The 10057-nt window shown below is 37.9% G+C and overlaps 1 protein-coding gene across 1 annotated transcript; it reads right to left on the bottom strand.

Moving 5' to 3' along the window:
• Nucleotides 1-701: 701 nt before the first annotated feature.
• LOC144569162 (auxin response factor 19-like) lies at nucleotides 702-6749 on the bottom strand. Its single transcript, XM_078319371.1, has 14 exons — nucleotides 6217-6749; nucleotides 5634-5746; nucleotides 5333-5431; nucleotides 5177-5233; nucleotides 4927-5082; nucleotides 4761-4845; nucleotides 4551-4641; nucleotides 4221-4385; nucleotides 3969-4091; nucleotides 3798-3873; nucleotides 3583-3709; nucleotides 1686-3469; nucleotides 1386-1576; nucleotides 702-1278 (listed from the first exon to the last, which is right to left on the bottom strand). Exons 1-14 carry the CDS (start codon nucleotides 6272-6274, stop codon nucleotides 1038-1040), a joined length of 3366 nt encoding a protein of 1121 aa, XP_078175497.1. The 5' UTR covers nucleotides 6275-6749; the 3' UTR covers nucleotides 702-1037.
• Nucleotides 6750-10057: the final 3308 nt, after the last annotated feature.

A 10057-nucleotide genomic window follows, 5' to 3' on the forward strand; every position in this document is an offset into this window, starting at 1 on the left:
GTATGAGAGGCTCATGTACCTCTTATTTTGTAAGAACAATTGGTTTCAATGAAACTGACTACTCCACTATTATCAAAAAAAAGGAATGTTATGTTGTGCTATTATATAATTTTTGTATTTAGTTGCATTATTGATCATTTTATTAATAAAAATAATTGTATAATATCAAATATTGTTAGAAAAAAATTGATATATTCTACAACTAATTTTACGGTATAACCAAACATCCATTGAACAATTTTTATAATCATTCTCATAGTCTGGATTCCTCCAAAATAAAAGGCGAATTTCCAAACCTTAAAAATTACAATCCCGTGACACCTTTAGGACCTGTTCGGTCACATTACTGAATTTTGTTTTCCACAAAGTTAAATTCCTGTGTCCGGCCGAACAGGCCCTTAAAGCGCAAACCATGTCCTACTTGCGCTTATTATTTATCATTTTAGTAACTGGTGCAAATTTTACAAGAACTCTAATCCGAGACTGCACAAAGCAAAAATACAATCATGATAATTTCAGAAGTCATCTCGGCCTCATCAAGAACAATAATCAGAGAATACAAGGCAATAACAAATCCATGCAAAAGCATAACCCTATGCGTGGTCAATCTTTGGTTCTGGAGGCACATTCTTCTTCGTGGAAACATATAAATCTGTACACTACATTCCGATCATTCAAACTGAAGAAGCAAGCGTGGATTTATATAAAAACTTGCCGATTCTTACTTTTGAATCATCACCGTAGGTTTAAAGCAACATGAATTAATACGGGACTACATTCGTGCTTCATCTAACCTCTGCCATCAATGACAAAGTTTCCCTAGAAATAAGCTAGCAAACTACCAATATAAACACAACTCAATCTATCAGCATCACTTTTTACCCAACTACCTAATTCACTATGAATCATGTCATTGTGTCATTGTCATTCTTTCTATAAGACCTCAAACAGAATTCACAAGTTATCCATTCTTACTACCTAATTTGGCAAGGCAAAATCAGTAGCAAAGGATCCTTTCTATAGATCTCATGTGAAGGTCAATCGAAATGGTCATAGGAAATAGGAGAAGGATTGCCAGAGTTCTGATCACACCGACCGGTGCGCCACATATTGCCACCATCGGAGCTACTGCAAGCTTGATTATTGGCAACGGCATTGCTGTTGTTATTGTTATTGTTATTGTTATTGCCACTGCCAACAAGATCCCCATCAAGGCTCATTTGCTGTACCTCTTGTGGGGAGAGTATCCTTATGCACCTCACACAGTTCACAAACTCCCTGTTTATCATTTTTAAACAACCATTGTTATATAAGAAACAAACAAGAAAGAAGGAAAGATGGGCATCGGGCAAAGAAATGGTCGAAGAAAAGAAAAGGAAACATACTCCCAAGGGTCATCACCAACAAGAAGGATGTCATCTTCATGATCCTTGTAAACAAGCTTCCAACCGATTCTACCACGGTCTTCCAACTGCCCTTCTATGCTAAACATTCGCGCTAGATCATGCTTTAAATCTTCATATCCTGAGTAGCGGGCCATGTCTATCGACCTCCCAACAGCACCTCTTTTGTACACCTATTGTATGTGTCATGAAAATAACATTGGAAGTCCAATCAATGGCATTTTCCTTAATTTTTCTTTTGATATTTAAAATGTATAGTAGTAAGTTATGTGAAGTACAAACCTTGGTGTAAGTCCGCATGCGCTGTAGGGGAGCTGCCTGGGGCGGCCACGAGTTCCTATTCAAGAAAGTGTTTTCATTGATTGTAGAATCAATGGAGTTGAACCCCATGTCAGATACACCAAATGACTGAGAAACCATCGAAGAAGATATCTCTTGTTGCGCTTCTTTCGATCCCCTGTACTCATTCACAACATTTCCCGACAAATTACGATTATGCCCACCATCGAGGCTAGTATTATTCACCAACAATGCATCAGTTGTGCCAATAGGCAAGCTTCCCAATGTCCCATTCTCACCGTTTAATCCAAACATAGAATTGCTGAGAGGGGTCAAATCTTTGAACACATTCAAAGGAGAAACAGGTTGAAAGGTGTTACCCAGCAGCCCATCAGCCGGGGAGAGAGATACTGATGTAGCTGAAGAAGTTGTATCCAGACAATCCAACTGCCCCACATTGTTATTCATGAAATTTTGTCCACCACCAACTGATCCCTGATTTTGCAACTTTGAAATTGGCATACATTGTTTAATATTATGGTTTGGCTTTTGTTCGGCTATTTCAATGGGGTTGGGACACAAATTTGTGAGTCCAGCCAGCTGAGGTGGTTTTTCTGGGTTTGTATTAGTGGCGTGTTGGGCCCTGGTAAATCCGGATTGGGGTAAAATATTGCTGTTATGAGTGGAATTTGGAGAATTTGAGTTAGAAGGGATGTCATCAGTAACAACTGACTGTGGAGCCCGAGCCGGAGTGACACTTGTTGTGATAACATTAGACTGCGAGGCAGAGGGGAGCGCAGCTGTTGTCATGCCATTCTTATGTGGCTGTTGCGACGGCATCATCATCTGAGGTTGGAGAAGCTGTTGCATTTCCATAAGCACCTTTTGCTGATCCTGGAGATTCATGGGCAATTGTGAACCAGGCAACATAGACTGTTGTAACAAAGTTTGCTGGTTTTGTTGTTGTTGCAACAAAGTTTGCTGATTTTGTTGTTGTTGCAACAAGGTTTGCTGGTTGTGTTGTTGTTGCTGCTGCTGTTGTTGCTGTTGGTGTTGATGCTGCTGCTGCTGTAGCCTTTGCAACAGTTCCAACTTGAGTTGATTGTCAGAGAGTCGCATCGACTGATTTGATTGGCCAGGCATGATCTGTTGTGCTTGCAGTTGTGGAACTTGCTGTGTTGTGGCTCCCTGAAGCTTCTGCTGAGACAAACCTTGCTGGTTGTGAATTAGAGGTTGTTGTAATTGTTGTTGCGGCAGCTGAGGTTGCTGCAGCTGACTCTGAAGAAGAACTTGTGCTTGTACCGGGTTTGCTTGAGTTTGGTTCAATGGTAGCAGTGTCGAGTTCATCTGTGGCTGGGCCATCTGTTGTTGCATTTGTGGTCTAGAAAGAGCCCCAAATTGGTTTAGTGAACTAGACACCTTGGTGGGATCATCAACAACAGGTTGAGTGTGTTGTGGTAACCTCGAGGCAGCAGCACCAAACTGTATGTTGGTCATACCAGTATTGCCCCCGTTCTGTTGTATGAGCTGGTTTTGCAACGCGAGCTGCCTAGATATGTCTGTCACTCCAAGATTGTTTACCATGGCAGATCCAGCTAGGGATCGCATATAGTCAGGTTGCATTGTGGCTTGGTTGGCGAAAGAGGAGTTTTGTTGCATATTCATCCATTGGACAAGGCTTAAACCTGGCATGATTGTGCTCTGGCTTTGTGGGTCCTTAATGCAAATTTCCTCACCTAGCCAAGGCATAGCTCTTTTCAACAGATTTTCCATCTCCAACTCTTCATCTGTATAACAGTTTTTTATTCCAAATCAGTTCATCATAACTAGAGCTCACATCATAAAGATTAACTACTAAGAAAAAGAAAATAAGAGGTATTTCATTTTTCAAACATGTTACCTGGTCGGGAACGCTTACTGCCAAAGAAAGGAGGGGGGCATATGAAAAATGGAGCAGCCACAGGCTCAATCTCCCATATAGAAACTCTATTTCGTCGCTCACCAGCTGCTGACTCATCCCAGCCAACCTATCAATATAATCAAATCAAGTCGCTTAAAAAAAGTTCACATGACGAAGTCGGACATAAAATCTTCTTCGTGTGGAATAAATTTAACCTGCAAATTGCGCCACTGGGAGCTCTTCCACCTAACAGGGTCCAAGTCACTAATACCAGTTATAGTCCCCATGTACCTGAGTTGCACAGAAAAAAAAAATGTGAGAAAAATAGACAAAAGAAAACCAGTAGACTTGATTTTAAAAATAGTGGCTCAATAATTTATACATACCTTCTCGTTCCTAATTCTTCTGTTTCAAACATCATCCGAAAGCGCATGCCTAGAGATATTTGGTTGCCATAAACTGCCTTCTGGTACTTTGCAAATGGAATTACAAACTCAGACGGGCTAGCCCTGAAAAACAGAAACAAAATTTACTAAGATCTGATGATGAAAATGAGATTAAAATACACTTCATGGAGACAAGTTTTTGCATGGACATACACATAAAAAACATAACTGAATAAATAATCAACATTAAACCTGGGGTTATAAAAGATTGTAAAAGGGCTATGATTGGCAGCAGCATGGGCAGCTGCAGCGAGAATGCCAATATGCATGCTATCGCTCGAGAGAACTGACGAAGATATGTTTATCGGCTGTCGATTTGCCCGCCTTATTCCCAGTAGCAGCTGCTGTTTCTCATCCCTTTTTATAAAACAAATATGTAGTAAATATACTAATCAAAAAGAACCAAGCAAATGTTTTCTCAAAAAAAAAAAAAAAAAAAAAAAACCAAGCAAATGATTATGTCCTGAAGTGTGTAGTGACCAGCTAAGTTTACAGAGATATGTATAAGTTTTCAACTGGTACCTGACAAATATAACAGAGTCGCCAGCGAAGAGCCTCTTCCCACTCACAAAGAGACTCCAACCTGTTGTTAGTAAATGGCGTTTCGGCTGACCTGGAAAATCCCGAAAAAGAACATTGACAAACATATCTCAAACAACATACCAAAACTACACTTGCTAATAATGATATGAGGCAGTATATTCTTTCAAATAAAATGGCTAATATGCTCACCTCGATATATGTGACGGAAGGTCCACACATTGTCATGCAAATCTTTAGCCTGTAGTTCTTGAGCTGGTGGCTGCATTGAAAAATCCTACAATACCGCGAACAACATATTCTTAAGAAACTAAACAGTATGAAGATTGGAGGAAGTACTTGCTGCGAAAAGACCTACCAGAGGAGGAAATATTTTCTCGGCAGCACGACGAGGAACGGAGAAACCTCCATGTGTGCTGGTATCACTTGCTGTTAGGGTTTTACAGAAGAATTCAGTTTGCGGCCTTGCTTGCTTTAGAGCTAGCTCTGATAGTTGCAATGCCTCCTTTTCATACTAGAAACAGAAAAGATAAACTGATTAGTTGTCTGTTCATAGAATAAAATAAATCAAAGGAACTAATAAATAAATGGAAGGGAGAGTTGCTTACTGAGTTAACAGGTTGAAGAGTCATTTGTGCATACACTTCATCTGTCTCTGGATCCGCCTAAGAATCAACAAGAAACAGTATTAGTCTTTCGAGCTAACATAAAAATGGCAGAGAAGGCAAAAAGGGAAAGGGCACATAAGGAGATGGAAAGCATACATGTAGAGTGACATTGTGAAGCAAACATATTAATTTCGAAGGAAGATTCGGATAGCTTGGTACATGCGAATCTATATCCTTTTGCATAGAAGCAGCGACCTGTCAATTGATTTATAGTTAGTTCAAGGCAATTTCCTTCTAAGGGAACTGGCATCATAAATAAAAAGGAAATAACTTAATTAACAATATGACTGAATTAAGTTGCTCATAAATGCATTAATTGTTCGGCTATCTAGTAAACTGAAAATATAACACAAAGTATTAAAGAATTGAAATGTGCTGGTTAAATGAAAAAATCTACCTGCTCACTATGACCCTGAGGGAAATAAACAACAAGGCTACCAACAGGTGGTAAACTGACGAGCGGGCCCGCACATGCATGCCACAGCTCAGAATTTATTGTCTTTTTCTCCGCTGCACATGTCAACCCCTCGTTAGACTCCAAGAAAGAAAACAAAATGGGAGCAAGCAGAAATTAGTTTTATTTCTGTAATATCCCCTTCTTATCATATAACTGTCCTTGAAAACCCGTAATCTATGGAAAAAAAAATCATATGTGCATTCCATACCAATAGAGACTAGAAGAATGTTATAGTGTTTACATTGAAGAATCGACTTGAAAGCAATAAAAGGATGCATTAGATTGAACTGGATGTGATAGCTCTTTATTCTAAAGGCCCTTGAAATTTTTTAATATAGTTACGATGCATCCTGAATTTAACGACTTGGTCAGCCAAATCAAATCAAATAGCAGGGCAGAGACTATATCAATCCAATGCAGAATCCATTTCATATAAAATTATCCACTGCGAACCAACAGAAGGAATTGATGATTTTGCAAGGTCATGTATTTTTATCCAAAAAGAAGAAGAAGAAGAATACACCTTCGCAGCCATGAGTTGCAGCAGAGGCCGGCGGGCCACAGCTCGTCGGAGCTTTCATACTGTATAAGTGGTCGGCAAAGAGCAATCAGCCTCAGTTAAGCTAGACAGATATTACGCTGAATGGAGCTGAGGAGTGCCACAGCATGGGCTCCGGCGAACTCGCCGGAAACCGGCGCTGGAGGAGCAGTGTAAGGTAGATGTACTGGGGATAGCGAGAAAGAAGGGGACTTGTCTTCCCGACAGGAGAGAGACAAGGGAGCAAGCCTTAAGCGACCAAACTCACAGAACTCAAAAGGGAGAGGGGGAGAGAGAGAGAGAGACGCCAAAAGGAGGAGACCTAGAGAGAGAGAGGCGTGCGTGTCTCTGGGAAAGAGGTGGCTCTTTTTTTAATCTTTTGCTTCTTCTCATTGCAACTTTTACTGCTTACGAGGGAAAGCAGAGGATGGTGAGATGGTCTAAGGTCAGCTCGAGGCCCCAACAGATAGTAGATTCTCTGTGATTGATTCCAAACATCACATTGTGTAGCAGTTTAATATATACATATAATAACTTAATGAGTGATAGATAGCTACATGGAATTATGTAGAGGTAGAAGCTGGAGATCTTGAGTTCAGCTATCCTCTCTAAGCTCTGTTGCTTGCTTCATTTAATTCTTTCTTTATTTGTGTTTATTATTATTTGAAAGATCCCTTGTATTTGTTTTCTTTTTCTTTTCGTAGGAGGGGAAGTCTAGAGGTGGTGGTTTTCCTTTTTTCTATTTGGATTGGATATTTTTTTTGACGGAGAGCTTACGTTGGTCAGTGCTTTATAAATTAGTCTGCGAAGTTTTGATTACTTTCAATTCTGATCCTGAGATACTAAAGTTACCTTCTTGATCGTTTTAATTATGAAATTTCCTAGAATATCTCATTCCGATTTTTAATTTTTAATTTTTAATAATAACTTTATTTTATTAGTATGGTCTCAGTTATCCAATTTTCAATAATGAAAATTTATTTCACTAGTATGTCTCAAATCTTGCAAGCCTTCGTTTGGATTATATAATAAACTTTAGTCAAATAAGAGCATGTAAATTATGCTGTTATTTCAATGAAATGGGATCTGGCTTTTTTAATTAAAAAATAAGAGTATGTAAATTATGTTGTTATTTCAATGAAATGGGCTCTGGCCTTTTAATTAAAAAATAAGAGCATGCCAATATAAGAGTTAATCTTAAATCTAGTAACAAAAGTCAACGTTATAGTTTAAAATCCGAATAAAACTATCTTATATACATTAGAATGTAAAAGATTAGATCTCTGTCTTTTTTTTTTAAAAGTAGCAAATCAAAATATTTCAAATTATAATATTTTTAGAACCTTTTAAATGTTTTTGTTGGACTATTCATACTTTTGCAAAAGAGAGTATAAAAATCGACATTTTTACTATCAATCAACATGTTTGTCGACAACAATTTTGGTGAAACTAAAAATACAATTGTTAATGATGTAGAAACATATTTTTTTTATTATAAGGGTTTGATATATTTTAGCATCTTTTAAATATTATTTTTGAAAATTAAAAAGAAAAAAAGGTCGTATCACTGTATTGAGTCTTTGGTTCTACGTAGAAACTCATATAACATAGTTTTTTTTTTTTTTTTTTAAAAAGGCAGAAGCCCATTTCATTAGATTGAAATTGGTTAAATACAAAAGTGTTGATTTTTGTGAAGTCCAACAAAGAAATTACATCGACTAAGTATCTTAGGTCTTGAGCCACAAAAACAAAAAGAGTTAGTACACCATCCATATAAGTACCATTGCTAAACACAAAAAGTAAGACATAATATCTAATACTGAGCCACTCTGAATGGGGCTAAAGGGAGGTATATAACAAAAACTGTTAGCTTCCTTCATAGAGCTTCAAAGAGACGCTGAGTGTGCATCTACAGCTGGGTCAGCATACACCACCAGCGACAATGGCATGAACTGGTTGAGAGGTATAGCATCTTCTATCACAGGAAGCCAGTCCATCACAGCCTCTTGAATGGGTTTCTTCATTCTACCTGTCCAATACAAGCAAGTAGATTTAATCATCATAATCAAAGTTCGAGCAGAATTTTGTTGAACATGATTAAAGCACAAGTCATTCCTATGTTTCCATATCGTCCATGTAACAGAACAGAGTACAATTAAAAAACCAACTCTAGCAGAAGTTTCAAGTAGGGAAGCATACTGTATTAAATCATTCCAGGTATTCCATTGTTGCATTACATCTTGGTTTTTTCCTAACCAGAACCATACCTGTTGAGCTAGCCTACATGTCAGGAATAGATGGTCTACCGTTTCTTGGTGATGACAAAATTGACACTGTGTATTACCTATCCAACCCTTCCTAATCAAGTTATCCTTGGTCAAGATGAAATTATGTGCAACTAACCACATAAAGATCCTTATTTTAGGGGGTACACGTAAATGCCACCATAGCATTACATTATGTGGTCTTGACCCTCCAAAATTCAAAATATTGTAAATAGAATGAGTGGAAAACTCTCCTGAGTGCTCCCATCTCCAAGCAAGTTTATCATGAGGCAAGGTGAAGGATATTGAACTAATAATATTAAGCAATTCTAACCATTCTTTACGATCTATTCCTACTAGATCTATCCTAAATTTTAGCACCTGCCCTTGAGAATGAATGACATCAGCTAATAAAACTGATTTATTAATGCATTTATTGAACAAGGAATAATATTTGATGCCTAAAGAACAATTTTGGTACCACTGGACTAACTAAAATTTGACTTGTGTTTGTATACCCGGAGAATAAGAGGTACTCATATCCCCTATGTGACTGATTTTCGGCAGAGATCTCATATAACATAGTTAAATTAATATATAAGCTTGACTTAATAAATAAATTATTAAATCAAAATTAAAAGGTGAACAGTTCGAACGAAAAATGCTTGACAGCCTTCTCAGAAAAAAATAACAGTTTGAACGAAAAAGGACGGACAATTGGACAAATCATGTTTCTGTTTTTGCAGATGAAGCCTGCGAGGTGCTGAAGTAAGAAGCCACGCACTGTTTGATTTGATTTGACGGGAACCGATGCTTTTAAAAATAGTCCAGATTAAAATAACCTTCGAGTGTTATAAATTCAATCGGACAGCTCGATAGCTCTGTTGCATATTTCTTCGCTTTCTACAAATTCATTACTGTGAAGATTAAAATATTATTTCTTCATTGCACCTTTTTCATAGATGCCCCTTGTGATTTGTTATTATTCTTCAACGGTGCCTTCCAAGTGGCAATTTGTTATTAGAGTTAAAACCAACCCAGAGGATATAAAGAATCCAACACGCTTCGTAGAGCAAATAAAGATCGTGAACCGGGATCTGAGACCGGGACCCGCCACACAAATGAATATAGAAACTCAGGCACAGGTACAGAAAGGATGGTGGGCGGGACCCAAAAGGAGACAGGGCGGATTGGGAAGTTCGGCTGCTCCAAATACCGAAGGGAACTGCCCAATATTATAACCAATTTCGATCTTGTGTGACTTCCTTCCTGTAATCTTATCTGCAGTCATCATATTTAATTTAGATTCATGTATGCAGATATCAGTGATGACAATGCCCCCGAGATTCAATAATGTGAAATTCAATAAGAATATTTTCTTTAACAAAAAGGCTGGTGCTTCAATGCTGTTGGCTTGTAATCTAGAAGGTTGTTGCATGTACTTGTTTGAATTATTAGACATTATTAAGTAGGTACAAATAAATTTATGTCATTATGAAATTCGAATTGATTGCTTAATAATAACGTGGGCTGTCAAAAGCACCCAAATTAACAAAAGACTA

This window comes from Carex rostrata, chromosome 18 (genome assembly GCF_964058835.1).
Source record: "Carex rostrata chromosome 18, lpCarRost1.2, whole genome shotgun sequence".
Taxonomy (NCBI): Eukaryota; Viridiplantae; Streptophyta; class Magnoliopsida; order Poales; family Cyperaceae; genus Carex; species Carex rostrata.